We start from the raw sequence: 20,637 nt of genomic DNA on the forward strand, positions 1-20,637 counted from the left end.
TTCAACATTTCTTATCAACTTTTTCCATCTCTGACAAAAATATACCTTGAAAAAATGCATTCTTCACAAAAGTCGGTGAGAGAAAACTTTGAGATTTGAGTAAAACAAGACTCTTTATAATCGTTTGTTTATCGCGTTTTTTTTTCAATTTTTTTATAGCAGCAGACGTTACCACGTTTGGAGAATAAGAGTTTTCTGTTTGTTTGTTATTTTGAGGTGCTGCTCACCTGTATATAGGTAGAGGTATAAGTATTAGTATATGTATACATACATATCTATATATAAATATAAATATATATAGCGAGTTGTTTTTGTTTCTTTTTTTTATTTAAACTAGTATGTGTCGTTGTTGAAATGTTTTCGAAGCCAGAGCAAGAAATTTCAGTTTCAGTTGGAGTTCGTACTTAAAAACGTTAAAATATTTAAAATCAAATAACGGACGGTAGAAAATATTCTCAATTTTTAAATACCTATTTATAAATATATTGTTTTCTAAAGTATTAAACAACAAAATTAATACATATAACTAATAATAATAATAAAAAATAACAATAGCAACAACAAAAAATAATAAAAATAACACGTTTTTAGCAGAAGATTTATAAAAGAAAACAAAACAAACAAAATTTAAACAAAAAATTCTTTTAATTAAAAAAAAATATTTAGAATTTTAATTGATTAAAATTAAGCAAGAAAAAGGATTACAAATTTTTTTATTTTTAAATAAAATAAAAGTAAGTTGTTTTCATAACAAAATAAGTAATGATAAAGAAAATTATAATAAATTTAGCTATTTCTTTAGTATTTTTTTTAAATTATGCAAATTACAAGGTTTTTATGCAAACCAACAGCATTAATACTGGCTGCCAGTAAAATAGCAACAACAAACAAACCAGAGTAAATTCCTCTTATTTACGTATTTAAGGGGGATTTCACTTTCTTACATAATTTCATTGTTGGTGTGTCAGTGTTGTGTTGTGTCTTCGTTGTTGCTGCTGCTGCAACAACATTGGTTTTTGTACATACACACACGATCAGTCAGATCTTCTTCGAAGTTTAATGGGAATGTTTAAATGTTGAACTGAACAACCGACAGCAACAAAAGATAGACTTAAAAAAAATAAAAAATATCACAAGCATTACAGTGTCTAGAAATGGGTTTTGAAGAGGTCAGAAAAAAACACAGTAAGGAAGGAATTTTATAGCTTCATGATTAGATACATATTTAGGTCCAATTACCAATACTAATCATGAAAAGGCTTAAATTGATCTGTCTATCATAGAACAGATTTTTGCAATTTTTCATTATTAAGAGTATAAAAAAACATGTTTGGAATCACTCTCATATTTTAGAAGTTAAAGGCATTTAAAACTCTAGTTCTCCTTAGTAAGTGTTAGCTGGTTTTCCACTGGTTTTTTCTATTAAATCATGTCGATATCTACGCGATCAGATACGTAATTATTTTATTGGGTCAATAATTTAAAAAATGCGGGATTCACAACAGATGTCGTATCTTTTTAAGGCAGTTTTTGTTTTTAATAACTCTTATATGTCATTTTGAAGGGTATTTATTCTCACTTAGTTATTGAACATTATAGTGTAAACAACAAAGTTTTTTTTTGCTTCGAAAATGTTGAATTTTGTGCCAACAAAGGGAAGTTTTGCTTTAAATCTTTAATATTAAAAAAAAGTGCCGCTGATGCACACCGATTGCTCTTCGAAGCTTATGGTGAATGTGTTGCAGCGGTTTCAACTTGCGAGAGATGATTTGTGCGGTTCAGATGTTTTGATATTGACACGGAAGACAAAAATCGCCCAGGCCAGCCAAAAAAGTTTGAGGAACAAGAATTGGAGGCATTAATCCAAGAAGATTTTTGTCAAACTCAACAAGAGCTTGCAAAATTATTGGCAGCTACTAAAGCAGCAATTTCAAAACATTTGAGAGCAGCAGGATCCATTCAGAAGCGGGGAAATTGGGTACCATACGAATTGAAGCCGAGAGACCTTGAAATATGGTTTTGCATGTTCGAAATTATGTTAGAACGCTATAAAAGAAAATCATTTTTACACCTAATCTTTATTTGCGATGAAAAATGGATCCCTTACAATAAGCCAATGCGTAAGAGATCGTATAAGAAGCCCAGCTAATCAGCCGAATCTATACCAAAGCCAAATATCCATGGCGCTAAGGTAGTTCTCTGTCTTTGGTGTGAGTTCTCTGTCTTATGAGTTGTTGAAATCTGATGAGACCATTACAGGAAACCTTCACCCAATGCAACTAATTCGTTTAAAGCGAGCAATTGCCGAAAAACTTCCATAATATTCCATCATGACAACGCTCGGCTACATTATGCAATGTCTTGTAACAACTATTTAGAAGGATGTGTTTGGGAAGTTTTGCCCCACCCGCCTTATAGTCCAGACCTTGCCTCTTCCAAATACTATTTGTTTCGAAGGAAGCAGAACGCTCTCTCTCTCTAAGATATGCTTCATTTTGGAATAGAGTAAACGATATTGACTTGATTCGTTATTGGGCTCAAATATGTTGCCAGAAAGATGGGAAAAGGTCTTGGCTATGGCCAATACTTTGAATAAATTTATATTGTAGATCCCGCCTTATAGTCCAGACCTTGCCTCTTCCAAATACTATTTGTTTCGAAGGAAGCAGAACGCTCTCTCTCTCTAAGATATGCTTCATTTTGGAATAGAGTAAACGATATTGACTTGATTCGTTATTGGGCTCAAATATGTTGCCAGAAAGATGGGAAAAGGTCTTGGCTATGGCCAATACTTTGAATAAATTTATATTGTAGAAATGATTCAATAAAAAATCTAGCATTTTTAAGTTATACACTCAATAACAGTGGCCTTATTTGTGCTGCGGATAAGAGTCCGAGAACTAGTTTCACATTTTAGACTATTGATAATGATAACCTCGCGGGAGTAATTTTTGGAAATTTATTAAACTCTCTTGCTATTAAATAATCTTCTCATAGAGTAGTCTTATGAGGTCTTCCTTCCAAATATTAAGTTTTTGCAATATCTTTCTCAATATTTGTATACATTCGTGAGAAGGGTATTTATAAATTTGTCATTCCGTTTGTAAATTCCACAATATAATTTTTCTATCCTATAAAGTATATATATTCTCGATTAAGCCATGTCCGTCTGTCTGTTGAAAACAACTTTCCGAAGCCCCCAAATAAATTACATACACAATTCATACATCAATATCTCCGGAATTCTTCTGGCTCGGTTGATTTTTAAAATCGAGAAAATCGGTCCACAAATGGCTGAGATATAAGGAAAAAACCAGGACAACATATTTTTGACCTATATCTGGATTACTAAGTCATGAATATAGACAATATGGATATCTAATGATAGATATTTCAAAGACCTTTGCGACGACGTATATAAAACCTACCTAGTTGGACCTTCAATGGGTCAAAATCGGAAAAAATATTTTTTAACCCGAATTTTTTTTTTCACCAAAAGTTTTTTTTTTGCTAAATATTAAAAAAATTGAAAAAATTAAAAAAAATTTTAAAGAAAAATTTATCAAACGTATTGGATGGTAATGAATATTCAGCCTAGACAATAAGTTAAAATTGACCTTATGAATCATAGGATTTTATTTCTACATATTATAGTCCTTAGCTGAAAATTGTCCAATAAAAATTTGTCAAAAATTCAAATTTTCATGTTTTTTTTTATTTATTTTCCCAACCACTGTGCCCAGTTTGCATGTGTACTTTAAACAAGTTGTTGCACAAGTACGTGCGACATGCGATTTCATAAAGTAAAAATTACAGAAAAATATAAAAAAAAACTAAAAAAAAACAAAAAAATCTTTAACAACCTCAAAAAAAAAATTGTTTAAATAATATTTTATTTTTTTCAAATTGCATGCATGATTTTTTACAATGTTGTTTGGTATACACAAGTACCCCTATAGATGATGATTTTTTTTAAAAAAAAAATAATAATTGAATATTGTTTTGTTTTTTTTTTTTTAATATGGTAGACGTATTGTTTTTGTGTTTTTTTTAATATTTATTTGTTAATAAAACAAATACATTCCATTCCTCTACAGCAAATTAAGTGAACAAGTGTTTTTTTTTTTATTTTATACAACTTTATACTTGAACCTTGAAAATAAAAATTGTAAAAATTTATTAACAAATAGTTATTACACACACTAAAAAAAAAAAACAAAACAGAAAAAAATGTTTAAGTTATTATTTATTAATATTAATATTCATCTTGTAAATTGAGGCTTATGTAAATTTAATTTTGGGTGTGTAAGTTTTTTGTTTTTAAATACTAAAATAAGAAAGTTGTGAACAAAAAATAACCGATGTACAACAATTTAATTAAATTATTGAAAATGGGGAAATAAAGGTTATAATCTTAAAGAATCAAATCTGAATTAATTTATTTGAACACATGATTGATAAGTTGATTTTAGGACATGTATATGAGACATTTTATAGAAGAATTATTGGTAACTTTTAGGGGCTTTTTTTTGGTATTGGGTACTTTTTTTTACAATTTGTTAAATTTTGAAGGACTATTTTGAGAAATATTTTAGAAATTTTTGTCAATTCTAATAAAATTTATTAAAACATTTTCAGTTTGCTACATTTTGAAGATAAAGTTTTAAAAATCTTTGGTATTTTTTTTCGTTTGGTACTTTTTTTTTTATAAATTTTTAGTACTTTTTGTTAATTTCAACGAAAGTACGTTGATGATTTTTAGAAGTTTTTTTTATTTTAGATTTTTTTCGTTTGGTACTTTTTTCATAAATTTTTAGTACTTTTTTTAATTTCAAAGAATCAAATCTGAATTAATTTATTTGAACACATGATTGATAAGTTGATTTTAGGACATTTTATAGAAAAAGTTTTGGTAACTTTTAAGGCTTTTTTTGGTATTGGGTACGTTTTTTTACAATTTTTGTTTAATTGTTTAATTTTGAAGGACTTTTTTGAGAAATATTTTAGAAATTTTGTCAATTCTAATAAAATTTATTAAAACATTTTCAGTTTGCTACATTTTGAAGATAAAATTTTAAAACTTTTTGGCATTTTTTTCGTTTGGTACTTTTTTTTATAAATTTTTAGTACTTTTTGTTAATTTCAACGAAAGTACGTCGAATATTTTTAGAAGTTTTTTTTATTTTAGATTTTTTTTCGTTTGGTACTTTTTTCATAAATTGTTGGTACTTTTTTTTACTTTTTTTTTAATTAAAATATTTTTTTATCAAAAACCATTTTTAGTACCTTTTTGGTACTTTCTAAAGGACTATTTTGGGAAATATTTTAATAGTTTTTGGAATTTCAATAAAATTTGTTAATCCATGTCAGTTTGATACATTTTGAAGATAAAATTTTAAAAATTTTTAGGATGTTTTTCGTTTTACTTTTTTCATAAATTTTTAGTACTTTTTTTAATTTCAACGAAAGTACGACGAAAATTTTTAGCAGGTTTTATTTTATAATTTTTTTCGTTTGGTACTTTTTGTCATAAATTCTTGGTACTTTTTTTTAATTTCAACGAAAGTATTTTGAACATTTTCAACCCGTTTTTTTATTTTAGCAAAATGTTCAAAAATAAATTTTAGTACCTTTTTGGTACTTTTTAAAGGACTATTTTGGGAAATATTTTAATAGTTTTTGTGAATTTCAATAAAATTTGTTAAACCAGTCGGTTTGGTACATTTTGAAGATACAATTTTAAAACTTTTTAGGATTTTTTTTTCTTTGGTACTTTTTTCATATAGAAGAACATTTTTTCCACGTTTCTTTTTTGATTTTTAGCAAAATGTACCAACATATTTTTACATATTGTTCATTTTATAGGAAATATTTTAGTAGTTTCAAAAATTTGTTTAAAAATATTTTTAGTTTTTGGGACTTTTTTTCGTTTGGTACTTTTTCATAATATTTTAGTACTTTTTGTAAAGTAAAAATATTTTTACTTTTAAGGACTTTTTTTCGTTTGGTACTTTTTCATAATATTTTAGTACTTTTTGTTAATTTCTACGAAATGTAATTTGAAAATTTTTAACACTTTTCTTTTAATTTTAGTAAAATATGTCAAAATATTTTTTAAATTGTTGTACATCAATTTAGTACCTTTTAAGGGATTTTTTTTTTGTACATTTTCCTTTCAATTTGCTACATTTTGAAGCACTATTTTGGAAACTATTTTAGTAATTTTTTGTCAATTTTAATAATGTTTTTTCGTTTGGTACTTTTTTATAAATTTTTAGCACTTTTTGTAAATTTCATCGATATTCAACGTACATTTCGAATATTTTTGTAGAAACATTTTATAATTTTAGCAAAATGTGCCAAAATATGTTTAAATTTTAGTACCTTTTAAGGTATTTTTATGTATTTGTACATTTCCTTTCAATTTGGTACATTCTGAAGTAATATTTTGGGAACTATTTTAGTAATTTTTGTAAATTGCAAAAAAATGTTTTACAACATTTTTAGTTTAGTACATTTTAGAGATAAAATATAAAAATTTGTGTGGTACTTTTTTCGTTTGGTACTTTTTTTTATAAATATTTAGTACTTTTTGTTAATTTCAACGAAAGTACGTTGAACATTTTTGTATAAATATTTTTTGATTTTGGCAAAATGTGCCAAAACATGTTTTAAATTTTAGTACCTTTTAAGGGCTTTTTATAAATTTGTACATTTTCCTTTCAATTTGGAACATTTTGAAGGAATTTTTTGGGATAGTTCCCAAAAGTTTAGTATTTTTTTTTTTTGTCAATTTCATTAAAATTCGCACATCTTACAGATGAAATTTTAAAACTTTTTAGGACTTTTTATTCGTTTGGTACTTTTTTCATAAATTGTTAGTAGTTTTTGTCAATTTCACCGAAATGTTCTCTGAACATTTTCGTTAAAACATTTTTAGCATGTTTTTATGACTTGTTTTTAGTATTTTATAATTTTGTAAGGAAACTAAGTTTGTGTTCAAAGACAAGAAGGATAGATCTGAAATTAAAGGTAGTTCAAAGACCTTTCTATATGTTTATCATTTGTTGTTGACCATAATAATTTTGCCATCAAAAACTTATAAACAATTAGAGGCCAAGAACGAATCAAACCAATTTAGGATACTCAGATCTGAAGTGAATCGTATCCCAGAGAGATACGATTCATATCGTTATAGTTTTTATCAATTACAATACTTAAAAGTTCCCCTTAAAAATAAATAATAAATGTATCATTCCCTTTGTAACACAGCGTGGTACTTATAAAACCCCTTTAGACAGTAAGATTTTGTAATAGATTTATAAGACGTCAAAAAAATCGGCTACCTAAAATATATATTATTCAAAAAACCTTATTTATTATCATTTAAATTAAAGTAGATAACTTTTCTAGTATCTCTATTTTTATAATTTATTGTTGACAATAATTTTGCTTTCATTCTATTGTTTAAAATTTATTTGTTTAAATTTTAAACAAAACAGTGATTTCATACAAATAGAACTACTAAATATTTTATAAATAGTTGAAAATAAAAGGCGTTAATTCTACAAAATACACATTTAAAAAGTACATAGTCTCTTCAAAAAGTGTAACAAATTGTTTTACGTATTAAGTTTTGCTGATAAGATATGTTGGTTCTTAGATAAATATTAATTAATTTTTAATAAGAACAACAAATAGAAATCAAAAGAATTCAATAAAGCCGAATACACCTGGCAACTAACTGCAAAGGTTTTAGATATAGCAGCAAATATTTTTAGATAAAAATTTGGTTTTATTTTTAGAAGTGAATTCAGTTTATAAATAAGGGAAATATTCAGAAGTCAATAGTTAAGTTTTAGCCATAGATATAGATATTTTTATGGAGTCCCCAATTTTATAGTCAACCTTTTAAAGAAGTGGTTAAAAAAGTCCTTAAAGTTATGTTGTAACCATCTTCAATAACATTATCTGGGTTTAGTTAAAAATTTATGGTTATAAAAAATTCTTTCTAAAAATTTCTACAGATTTATTATAAGTAGTATTTTTCCTTAAATTTTGAAAGGTATTCTAGCTTCATTAACATTCGCTACTTTTTCAAAAGTTGCACACTCTATACTAATTATTACTTAAAATCTAATTAAATCAGCAAATAAAATACATGATTTTAATAACAACTTAAAAGGTTCCCTTTTAGTATTTAAAGTAATTAGAAAGAAGTTTAAAACATTTACTATTTAATTAGATTAATTGTGATTCACAGCAAATTGAATACTTCCGGTAGCTATCAAATTGTTAAATACACACAAAATTTTAATTTAAGCCAAATTAATTGAAGACTTGTATTCAAATTTCTACTCAATTTTCCCAAGTAATTTAATAAAGAAAACAATGATTTTTCTTTTTTTTTTTGATCAAAAAAAAAATATATAAATACGAGTTAAAGTAGTTATTGTATTTTTGAAAATTAACAAACAACAGAATTTTAGTATGAGATCATTTATTATTTAGCAGCTTAGTAAATGCATGTTTTTAGTTATTTATGATTATTTTGATTTGAACAAAAATGAAATGAAATAAAAGTTTAGTTAGTAACCTTGCTAATTAATTAAACGATTGAATGAATGAATGTATTTTGAATTAAATAAATACTCACTTGGTTAGATTATAAAATTAAATAAATTTTGAATTGTTTAAATAACAAAGAAGCAACGATTCTTTTGGAAAGCTTAGCACAACTGATTACCTATGTACTTACTGGGAATTGAAAATAGAACTAACAGCGAAATATCTATAAGAATGTTTTTTTTAAACTTCGAATGGAAATATGTTTGCCAAAAGCAAACGCCAATGAAAGCTTTTACAGGTCGATTTACAACATTGGCTTTAATGGGTTTTTTTAAGGCAACAGTAAAAATATTACTCAGTACTAAAAATAGTACTCAGTACTAAAACTAGTACTCAGTACTAAAAATAGTACTCAGTACTAAAAATAGTACTCAGTACTAAAAATAGTACTCAGTACTAAAAATAGTACTCAGTACTAAAAATAGTACTCAGTACTAAAAATAGTACTCAGTACTAAAAATAGTACTCAGTACTAAAAATAGTACTCAGTACTAAAAATAGTACTCAGTACTAAAAATAGTACCCAGTACTAAAAATAGTACTCAGTACTAAAAATAGTACTCAGTACTAAAAATAGTACTCAGTACTAAAAATAGTACTCAGTACTAAAAATAGTACTCAGTACTAAAAATAGTACTCAGTACTAAAAATAGTACTCAGTACTAAAAATAGTACTCAGTACTAAAAATAGTACTCAGTACTAAAAATAGTACTCAGTACTAAAAATAGTACTCAGTACTAAAAATAGTACTCAGTACTAAAAATAGTACTCAGTACTAAAAATAGTACTCAGTACTAAAAATAGTACTCAGTACTAAAAATAGTACTCAGTACTAAAAATAGTACTCAGTACTAAAAATAGTACTCAGTACTAAAAATAGTACCCAGTACTAAAAATAGTACTCAGTACTAAAAATAGTACTCAGTACTAAAAATAGTACTCAGTACTAAAAATAGTACTCAGTACTAAAAATAGTACTCAGTACTAAAAATAGTACTCAGTACTAAAAATAGTACTCAGTACTAAAAATAGTACTCAGTACTAAAAATAGTACTCAGTACTAAAAATAGTACTCAGTACTAAAAATAGTACTCAGTACTAAAAATAGTACTCAGTACTAAAAATAGTACTTAGTACTAAAAATAATACTCAGTACTAAAAATAGTACTCAGTACTAAAAATAGTACTCAGTACTAAAAATAGTACTCAGTACTAAAAATAGTACTCAGTACTAAAAATAGTACTCAGTACTAAAAATAGTACTCAGAACTAAAAATAGTACTCAGTACTAAAAATAGTGCTCAGTACTAAAAATAGTACTCAGTACTAAAAATAGTACTCAGTAATAAAAATAGTACCCAGTACTAAAAATAGTACTCAGTACTAAAAATAGTACTCTGTACTAAAAATAGTACTCTGTACTAAAAATAGTACTCAGCACTTAAAATAGTACTCAGTACTAAAAATAGTACTCTGTACTAAAAATAGTATTCAGTACTATGAATCGTACTTGGTACTAAAACTTGTACTTGGTACTAAAACTAGTACTTGGTACCAAAATAAATACAGAAAAATTAATGAAATTTAATGGGAGCGGTTTTGGAAAAAATATATGGTAGTATATCGATATATAAGAGGTTCCGTGTTTGGTTCCTCGGGGCAGGTACCAGTTGTAGCTGTAACACTTTATACGAATGGGGTCTGTCTATTTAACATTTCGAAGTCATAGCAGGGGGGTAAATTGACAACTTTTAGGCACTCAGTGACAGATCACGGAACTAACTCAAAAGCACTTATTCAGTTTTGGATCCATATTATAATACAGATCAGAAAATTTAATTGAAATTAATACAAAATATTTTGTATCAGATTTGTTTTGTTTGAAATCCATAAACGCACAGTCCAGGGACAATTGCGTTTATATTGACACATATTTTCCGCACAGTGGGAAGAGTCTTTCCCAAATAATACACAGAAAAGATAAAATATTTGAGGTTACAAATAGAATGACAAACTTGATATATAAAATACAATAAAATTTCAAACAATATGTATTCAAAATACTTTATGTCAATGCAAATAAATTTGTTAATAAAAACAAACAAAACTTTAAACAGAAATCAGCAATGAATCATTGCTGTTAAAAGGAAATATATTGGAAATTAATTTAAAATAAACAATGTTTATTTACCAAAATAATAATAAACAATTTTTGAACAACAACAAAAATAATTCACTACGACGAATTCATAAAAAAAACCATACACATGCGCACACGCTCAAATTTTTTGAATTCTTTTTTCTGATTTTGTTGTATTTCAAGTTGAAAATAAACTGGTTTTATTTTATACATATTGAAATAATAATAATAAAAAACATATCAAAGAATTTAATAAAGCCGGCTTTGAGAGGTCTTTATTCAACAATTTTATACGCTGTATTAAAGATTTATAGGAGAAATACAACGTGTTGGAAACAAAAAGGTTCATGGCAAAAACTGAAAAACAAAATATAAACCATAGACAACAATTCAAGAAACTTAACAAATACAAACAAAATTGAAGAATTTTAAAGAATATAAACAACTATTTAAGAACAAAGCTTAAACTGTTCCTAATTTATGGATTAAAATTTAAGACAAAAGTGATGTTTTGCAGCTACAAGGCTAACTACTTATAGTTTAGCTTCCTGGAAGCTATAATTTAGAAACTTTGCAGATGCAACTGCAAAGATACCTACAACTGAAAAAACCTCGAATTCTTTGTATTATATTAAAAGAAGTAATTTCCCCCTATTCTTTGTAATTAAGTTACTTTTATTTTTAATTCAATTTTCATCAATTCCCATAAATATTGTTTTCTTATAATACTATAATAAATAAACCCAACCGCACAATTAATATATAAATAATATTTTTTTAATAAAAAAAACAACACATTTTCTTAATTCATGTTAAAATACAAAAACAACTAAAATATATTTTAAAAATCTCAAAATGTGAATAATTGTGGTGGCATCATTTAAACTTGTGAATAAATCATTTAAATGTACTTTTTTTTCGTTTGTTTGTCTAAGGTTTTTGCGTTCATTTAAGTTTTTTTACCTGAGACTGAGAATTTATTGTTATTTTTGTTATTAAACAGCTTTTTTCAATTGTAGAAAACAAAATATTAATATACAAAATTATACGCCATCATCTTTTAAAGATGCTTCGGCATGACTTATAACAATTTTTGTGTATTTATTTGATTTTATTACGAATGAATAAATATGACACAAAAGCTTTAAATTTCAAGGGAACTTTTAATATACATATAAAGAGAGGAGGGAAAAAACAATTAAGGGGAAATTGGGTTTATAAAGAATTTAAGCAGCTGAAACAGTGGAGAAGCTTTGTTAAGGAGCAACTGGGAAAAATAAAGTTTGGGGATGAAATTTGAACCGGTTTTTATTTTTTTTTAACAAAAGCTATTAAAATCAGCAGCGTTCAACTTAGTACTAAAAATAGTACTCAGTGCTAAAAATAGAACTCAGTACTAAAAATAGTACACAGAAGTGCTAAATAGTACTCAGTACTAAAAATAGTACTCAGTACTAAAAATGGTACTCAGTACTAAAAATAGTACTCAGTACTAAAAATAGTACTCAGTACTAAAAATAGTACTCAGTACTAAAAATAGTACTCAGTACTAAAAATAGTACTCAGTACTAAAAATAGTACTCAGTACTAAAAATAGTACTCAGTACTAAAAATAGTACTCAGTACTAAAAATAGTACTCAGTACTAAAAATAGTACTCAGTACTAAAAATAGTACTCAGTACTAAAAATAATACTCAGTACTAAAAATAGTACTCAGTACTAAAAATAGTACTCAGTACTAAAAATAGTACTCAGTACTAAAAATAGTACTCAGTACTAAAAATAGTAATCAGTACTAAAAATAGTACTCGGTACTAAAAATAGTACTCGGTACTAAAAATAGTACTCGGTACTAAAAATATAACTCAGTATTAAAAATATAACTCAGTACTAAAAATGGTACTCAGTACTAAAAATGGTACTCAGTACTAAAAATGGTACTCAGTACTAAAAATGGTACTCAGTACTAAAAATGGCACTCAGTACTAAAAATAGTACTCAGTACTAAAAATAGTACTCAGTACTAAAAATAGTACTCAGTACTAAAAATATAACTCAGTACTAAAAATATAACTCAGTACTAAAAATGGTACTCAGTACTAAAAATAGTACTCCGTACTAAAAATGGTACTCAGTACTAAAAATATAACTCAGTACTAAAAATAGTACTCAGTACTAAAAATAGTACTCGGTACTAAAAATATAACCCAGTACTAAAAATATAACTCAGTACTAAAAATGGTACTCAATACTAAAAATGGTACTCCGTACTAAAAATGGTACTCAGTACTAAAAATAGTACTCAATACTGAAAATAGTACTCAGTACTAAAAATAGCATTCAGTACTAAAAAAAGCATTCAGTACTAAAAATAGTGCTCAGTAATAAAAATGGTACTCAGTACTAAAAATACAACGGAATAGTAATCAGTACAAAAAATACTACTCAGTACTAAAAATAATACTCAGTACCCCAAATTGTACACAGTATTAAAAATAGTACTCAGTATTAAAAATAGTACTCAAAATAGTACACAGTACCAAAAATAGTACTCAGTATATTTGAGTACTATTTTTAATACTGAGTATGTAGTATTTTTAGTACTAAAAGTCGTCAGTACTATAATAGTACTTAATATTAAAAATCTTAATCGGAACTACAAAAAAGTACTTAGTAAAAAAAAATTTGTACTAAATGCTAATAATTTAGTATTAAACTAATTTGCCCATGTTTTAATTTCAAAAATTTTTCTTAGTTCCCAACTGAAGTTTTCGATTGTGCAAATAATTTTTGTTCTAGAAGTCAAAAATTATACTTTAAATTCCTTATGACATTCTGTTTAATTTATGAATACATTTTTCCATTTTATTATAAATATTTTTAAAGATTAAACGGAACAAATAGAAACAAAAAAAATTCTTCAATAAACATTGAAAATTTATTTAGCTGCTGTTTAAACAACAATAACGCCAGCAGCCCTAGTCATTTTGCGCCACATTAAAATTTTTTCAAGATAAAGTTTCAAATAGAAACAAAATTTTTTATCAATTCTTACAAATGCACACGTACAAAATCAATCTAAAAGTTAAGAACAAATTGAATATTTTTTTTTTTTTTCAAAAAAACTAAAATCCAATTTTAATTAAAAAATTTATGCTTGAATGAAAAACAAAAAAAAAACGCCAAACCACTTATTTGCTAAGCAAATAATTAGAAAGAAAAAACACTTCAACAGAAAACAAAAAAAAATCGTAAACTTGAAAAGATTAATTTAAATTTGTTACAAAATATGCTTACTTAAGTATTTTTTTTTAGGGTACTTAGATTTTAGATACAAATAGAACTAAGATTTAAATTTTTTTTATCTGTTGGTTTTTCCTTCATTATTATTTTGTATTTCAATGACAAACTAATGAACCCAAACATTAATTAATTTCATTATTTATTATTCATTCTTAAACCGCATTTTTTTCTCTCTAATGCCTTCAAATTGCGATAAAAATTCATTACGAGAGTGTATTTGAACATTAAAAATGCCAAGAATTACCAGTAATCACTTAATTTTATCTTAATACACAATGTATTATTTTATTCGAATAAAATTTAAAACCCTTGAGTTTAGTATAGTTTTAAGCTTTTAGGTAAGCAGTATTTGTAATTTGTTTTAAAATCTAAATATACATATTTAAGAGTATATTGTTGTAAAAAATTGTGGTAAAGACACAATTAATTTGAAATTCTTAATTAAATTAAAAGGTTTGAGGGAATTATGTGATAAAACCATACTACTTAATACTAAAATTAGTAGTAACAATTGTACTTAGTACTAAAAATAGTACTCAGAAATAAAAATAGCACCAAAATAATACTTTGTACTAAAACTAATACATAATTAGTACTAAAAATAGTACTCAGTATTAAAAATAGTACTCAGTACTAAAAATAGTACTCAGTACTAAAAATAGTACTCAGTACTAAAAATAGTACTCAGTACTAAAAATAGTACTCAGTACTAAAAAATAGTACTCAGTACTAAAAATAGTACTCAGTACTAAAAATAGTACTCAGTACTCAAAATAGTACTCAGTAATAAAAATAGTACTCAGTAATAAAAATAGTACTCAGTACCAAAAATAGTACTCAGTACCAAAAATAGTACTCAGTACCAAAAATAGTACTCAGTACCAAAAATAGTACTCAGTACCAAAAATAGTACTCAGTACCAAAAATAGTACTCAGTACTAACAATAGTACTCAGTACTAAAAATAGTACTCAGTACTAAAAATAGTACTCAGTACTAAAAATAGTACTCAGTAATAAAAATAGTACTCAGTACCAAAAATAGTACTCAGTACCAAAAATAGTACTCAGTACCAAAAATAGTACTCAGTACTAACAATAGTACTCAGTACTAAAAATAGTACTCAGTACTAACAATAGTACTCAGTACTAAAAATAGTACTCAGTACTAAAAATAGTACTCAGTACTAAAAATAGTACTCAGTACTAAAAATAGTACTCAGTACTAAAAATAGTACTCAGTACTAAAAATAGTACTCAGTACTAAAAATAGTACTCAGTACTAAAAATAGTACTCAGTACTAAAAATAGTACTCAGTACTAAAAATAGTACTCAGTACTAAAAATAGTACTCAGTACTAAAAATAGTACTCAGTACTAAAAATAGTACTCAGTACTAACAATAGTACTCAGTACTAAAAATAGTACTCAGTACTAAAAATAGTACTCAGTACTAAAAATAGTACTCAGTACTAAAAATAGTACTCAGTACTAAAAATAGTACTCAGTACTAAAAATAGTACTCAGTACTAAAAATAGTACTCAGTACTAAAAATAGTACTCAGTACTAAAAATAGTACTCAGTACTAAAAATAGTACTCAGTACTAAAAATAGTACTCAGTACTAAAAATAGTACTCAGTACTAAAAATAGTACTCAGTAATAAAAATAGTACTCAGTAATAAAAATAGTACTCAGTACCAAAAATAGTACTCAGTACCAAAAATAGTACTCAGTACCAAAAATAGTACTCAGTACTAACAATAGTACTCAGTACTAAAAATAGTACTCAGTACTAACAATAGTACTCAGTACTAAAAATAGTACTCAGTACTAAAAATAGTACTCAGTACTAAAAATAGTACTCAGTACTAAAAATAGTACTCAGTACTAAAAATAGTACTCAGTACTAAAAATAGTACTCAGTACTAAAAATAGTACTCAGTACTAAAAATAGTACTCAGTACTAACAATAGTACTCAGTACTAAAAATAGTACTCAGTACTAAAAATAGTACTCAGTACTAAAAATAGTACTCAGTACTAAAAATAGTACTCAGTACTAAAAATAGTACTCAGTACTAAAAATAGTACTCAGTACTAAAAATAGTACTCAGTACTAAAAATAGTACTCAGTACTAAAAATAGTACTCAGTACTAAAAATAGTACTCAGTACTAAAAATAGTACTCAGTACTAAAAATAGTACTCAGTACTAAAAATAGTACTCAGTACTAAAAATAGTACTCAGTACTAAAAATAGTACTCAGTACTAAAAATAATACTCAGTACTAAAAATAGTACTCAGTACTAAAAATAATACTCAGTATTAAAACTAGTACTCCGTACTGAAACTAGTACTCCGTACTAAAGCTAGCACTCAGTACTGAAGCTAGAACTCAGAATGGTACGGAGTCCAAAAAATGGTACATTATACTAAAAATAGTACTCAGTACCAAAAATAGTTCTCAGTACCAAAAATAGTACTCAGTACTAAAAATAGTACTAAAAATAGTACTCAGTACTAAAAATAGTACTCAGTACTAAAAATAGTACTCAGTACTAAAAATAGTACTCAGTACTAAAAATAGTACTCAGTACTAAAAATAGTACTCAGTACTAAAAATAGTAATAAGTACTAAAAATAGTACTCAGTACCAAAAATAGTACTCAGTACTAAGCATAGTGCTTAGTTTTAATACCAATCATTTGCTATTTTATTATAAATTTGTTTTAGTACTAAAATAATTTATCCAAAAACTTGTTAACTGCTATTTAAATGAACCTAATTAATTGCTCACATTGTATTTATTTCCTTTATTTAAATCAGCTTAATGTTCAATAGCCAATTTTCGAACACAATTGCATAACATAAAAACAAACAAACTCCACCCAATCATTAAAATAATATTTGTTTAAATAATAAATTAAAAATTAGCATTTTTCTAATTTGCCATTTCCTCTTAAATTTTGTTTAATTTCAGTTTGGAAAAATTTCATTCATTAAAACTACAACACGGCTGGCCGGTATTTATAACAAACACAACAAACGAATAAAAATAAACAATTAACTGACAAGAGATAACTGACAACAACAACAAAAAACAAAGATAATTAAAATAAAATGTCGCAAACTGAAATGAAACCATCCTCTTCCTCACCCACACCCTCCTCCGCTTCGACACCCGATGTCATCAACAAAGCAGCCACCAAATTGTGTCACATTGTTAAGCGGCCGGATTTTGATGGTTACGGCTTCAATTTGCATTCGGAGAAGGCAAAACCAGGACAATTTATTGGCAAAGTTGATGCCAAGTCACCGGCAGAAGCTGCCGGTCTTAAAGAGGGTGACCGTATCATAGAAGTCAATGGAATGGCCATTAACAGTGAGACCCACAAACAAGTAGTGCAGCGTATAAAGGCAATGTCCGGTGAGGTGCGTTTGTTGCTGGTCGATGTGGAGGGCAAGGGAGATGGTATGCTACATAATGGCCAGCAAAGTAATGGTAAAACTACTATGGAAACCAGCAAAACGGAACAGGTTTTACCTGGAGCCAGTGAAAATATCAACAGCATTACCATGGTGTCCACCAAAAGACCCTCACAAGAATCCCAACGCTCTAGTGGGCAGGTTAACAATAATGGCATGGATGTAACTGACAAGTCTATAAGTGTCAATGATCAGCAGCAGCAGCAGACAATGATGATGAACAATAACAATAATATACCACCACCACCCTCAGCCACCATGGCTTCTTCACCCACTAAAACCCCAATGAACAACAACCTTAGCAGCAGTAATGCTCCCTTAAGCAACAGCAATGGTTCGCATTCCGAAATGGCAACATCAAGCGCTAGTTCAACAGCCAGTGGTAATGGAAATGTCAGCATGAAATCGGGCAGCTTACAGCTGAACATGACTGCTGCCGAAATGCGTGCTAAACTTATGATGAAAAAGAAATACGATCCCAAAAATGAAAGTGTGGACTTGAAAAAGAAATACGAAATTGTACAAAAACTTTAAAATTCCAAAAATTTACAAGCAGTTTCCATATGACAAGCGATTGCTATGAGCTAGAAAAATGAGATGAAAATTATCACTCTTGTGTTACAGAAACTGCTAGTTTAATAATGTTTCTTGAAACTTTTTCATTTTATTTTTATTTTCTTTTCTAATCAGTAGAGTTCTGAAGTCATTTATTATTATTATTATATAATTTAATAAAACCAACAAAAATATTCAACAAAACAATTTAAACAAAAAAATTAGCTTTAAGTATGAAACAATTTTGTTGTCATTTGTTACATTCCATGAAATGATTTTTTGTATGCGAAAAAAATCATCTGAAAAAATTGGATTAAAACGAGTCACAATTATATTAAAAAAAATTGAATTATAATCATTATAATTTTATAAAAATTTTTAATAATAATTTTTATTTTTTAACTTTATTTTTATTATGTATTTTTTTTTATTATTATTATTATTAGAAATTAAACTGTTAAAAAATTATTTTACCAGCAAATTATTTAAGCAATGTACTACAAATGTGTCAATTATTTAAGTAAATTTGTTGCTCTTAAGAAAAATATAAAAAAATAGATTTACAATAAAATAAATTTAAAAAAAAACCCCAACCAATTAACATGTTTTATTTAACAAAATAGTTTTTAAATGATTTCAAAGGCTATTTTTATATGTAAAGAGTTAAAAACTTAAATAAACTTAAAGCTTTTGTTAACCCTTAAATGTTAATAAAATATTTTATAAGTCATTTTAAGGTTAAGACAGTCAGTGGGGTCATAATTGTTTATATTAAAGAAGAAAAGTCTAAATATATAAAATCCAATTCAAACTGATTAAATAAACTCAATTCCAAATATTTTTATTTAGAGTTTTAATATAAAAATTATCCTAGAGGGAGGGAAGAGAATTGACACAAAACTAGTACCGCGATCAAATCAAAATATCAAATATTTTTATATAGAGTTGTAATATAAAAGTAACCTTAGAAGGTAGAGAATTAACACAGATGTAGTACTACGATTAGTTTCTTGGAGATAATTTTCTAACTCAAAACACTTTGAGGAATATTCCAAAAAGTTGAAGATTTAAAAATGTAGAACATATTTTGAACTAGCTCCGTGACCTGTGAAATGTGGACAATGTTCATCATTTGATTCTGAAAAGCTTCTCAGAAGTAGAGTCCCAGCAAAAACTTGGTAATGACTTGCTTGAATAACCACTAAGTAGAAAAATGGTAAAATTTTTCAATTCAATGGAGAGATTTTTTTTAAAAAAATTTGAAGTAAAATTCTGAATTTTGTTAGACGTTTCTCCACATAATTCGTGATAACTCAAAAAGGGTTAGGTCGATATTATTAAAATAAACGTAGAAAAACTGTTTATATTGTTTGTATTAAATTGTTTGTATATTGTGTTTTAATCGGCTCAGTAATTTCGGAGTTGTAATAACAAATTGAAGCAAAAAATATATTTTTTATGTCAAAATAGCAACCTTTATTGTTTTAAAAAAAATCATGAAAAATCAAAAACGGCAGAAATGGTTCATGTTTATTACATTATCGCAAAGCCACATGTAATAACAATAAAATGAGATTTTGATCATAAAAATTGATTTCTACTTTTCGAATTTATTCACAATTAAGTGAATTCGCTCATTTTCACAAAATTTTAGTTTCTTGTTTAATATACATAAAATTGAGTAGTTAATGTTCTTCTTTCGATTGATTGAATTTTAAAAACATTTTCCCCATGCTCTATGCAAATTTTCTTATATATATTGCGTTTCAATCGGCACAGTAGTTTCGGAGTTATAATACAAATTGCAGCAAAAAATATATATTTTTAATTGAAAAAAGCTATTTTTTGTTTTAAAAAAATCATGAAAAATCGAAAACGGCAGATATTGTTAGGATTTATTACTTTAACGCAAAGCCACATGTAATAGGACCAAAATGAGATATAACTCATGAAAATCGAGTTATTCTTTTCGAATTTATTCACAATTAAGTGAATTCGCTCAATTTCACAAAATTTTAGTTTTTTGTTTGATATACATACATAAAATTGAGTAGTTAATGTTCTTCTTTCGATTGAATGAATTTTGAAAACATTTTCTCCATGCTCTATACAAATTTTCTTATATATATTCCGATTCAATCGGCACAGTAGTTTCGGAGTTATAATAACAAATTGAAGCAAAAATATATTTTTTGTGTGAAAATAGAAAAATTTTTTATTTAAAAAAAAATCATGAAAAATCGAAAACTGCAGAAATTGTAATAGGAACAAAATGAGATATTGATCATAAAAATTGAAGGATTTTTTTAGAATTTATTCACAATTAAGTGAATTCGCTCATTTTCACAAAATTTTAGTTTCTTGTTTAATATACATAAAATTGAGAAGAACATTAAGTTTTTCTTTCGATTGATTGAATTTTAAAAACATTTTCCCCATGCTCTATACAAATTTTCTTATAATTATTGCATATCAATCAGCGCAGCAGTTTCGGAGTTATAATAACAAATTGAAGCAAAAAAT

At 26.5% G+C, this 20,637-nt stretch overlaps 2 protein-coding genes across 3 annotated transcripts in view; one reads left to right on the top strand and one right to left on the bottom strand.

Annotated features, from left to right (window-relative positions):
* Positions 1 to 20,637, bottom strand: part of LOC135959897 (nucleoprotein TPR) — a 150,785-nt gene that overhangs the window by 122,047 nt on the left and 8,101 nt on the right. The gene's annotated exons all lie outside the window — the stretch shown is intronic.
* On the top strand, positions 546 to 18,711 carry LOC135961879 (Na(+)/H(+) exchange regulatory cofactor NHE-RF1). The gene is made up of 2 exons (XM_065513517.1): positions 546 to 734; positions 17,054 to 18,711. The coding sequence occupies exon 2, from the start codon at positions 17,194 to 17,196 to the stop codon at positions 18,091 to 18,093; it is 900 nt and encodes a 299-aa protein (XP_065369589.1). The 5' UTR covers positions 546 to 734; positions 17,054 to 17,193; the 3' UTR covers positions 18,094 to 18,711.

This window comes from Calliphora vicina, chromosome 5 (genome assembly GCF_958450345.1).
Source record: "Calliphora vicina chromosome 5, idCalVici1.1, whole genome shotgun sequence".
NCBI lineage: Eukaryota > Metazoa > Arthropoda > Insecta > Diptera > Calliphoridae > Calliphora > Calliphora vicina.

Excerpts from the sequence above, each read along its gene's own strand:
- LOC135961879 (XM_065513517.1), top strand. The coding sequence starts at position 17,194 with ATGTCGCAAACTGAAATGAAACCATCCTCTTCCTCACCCACACCCTCC.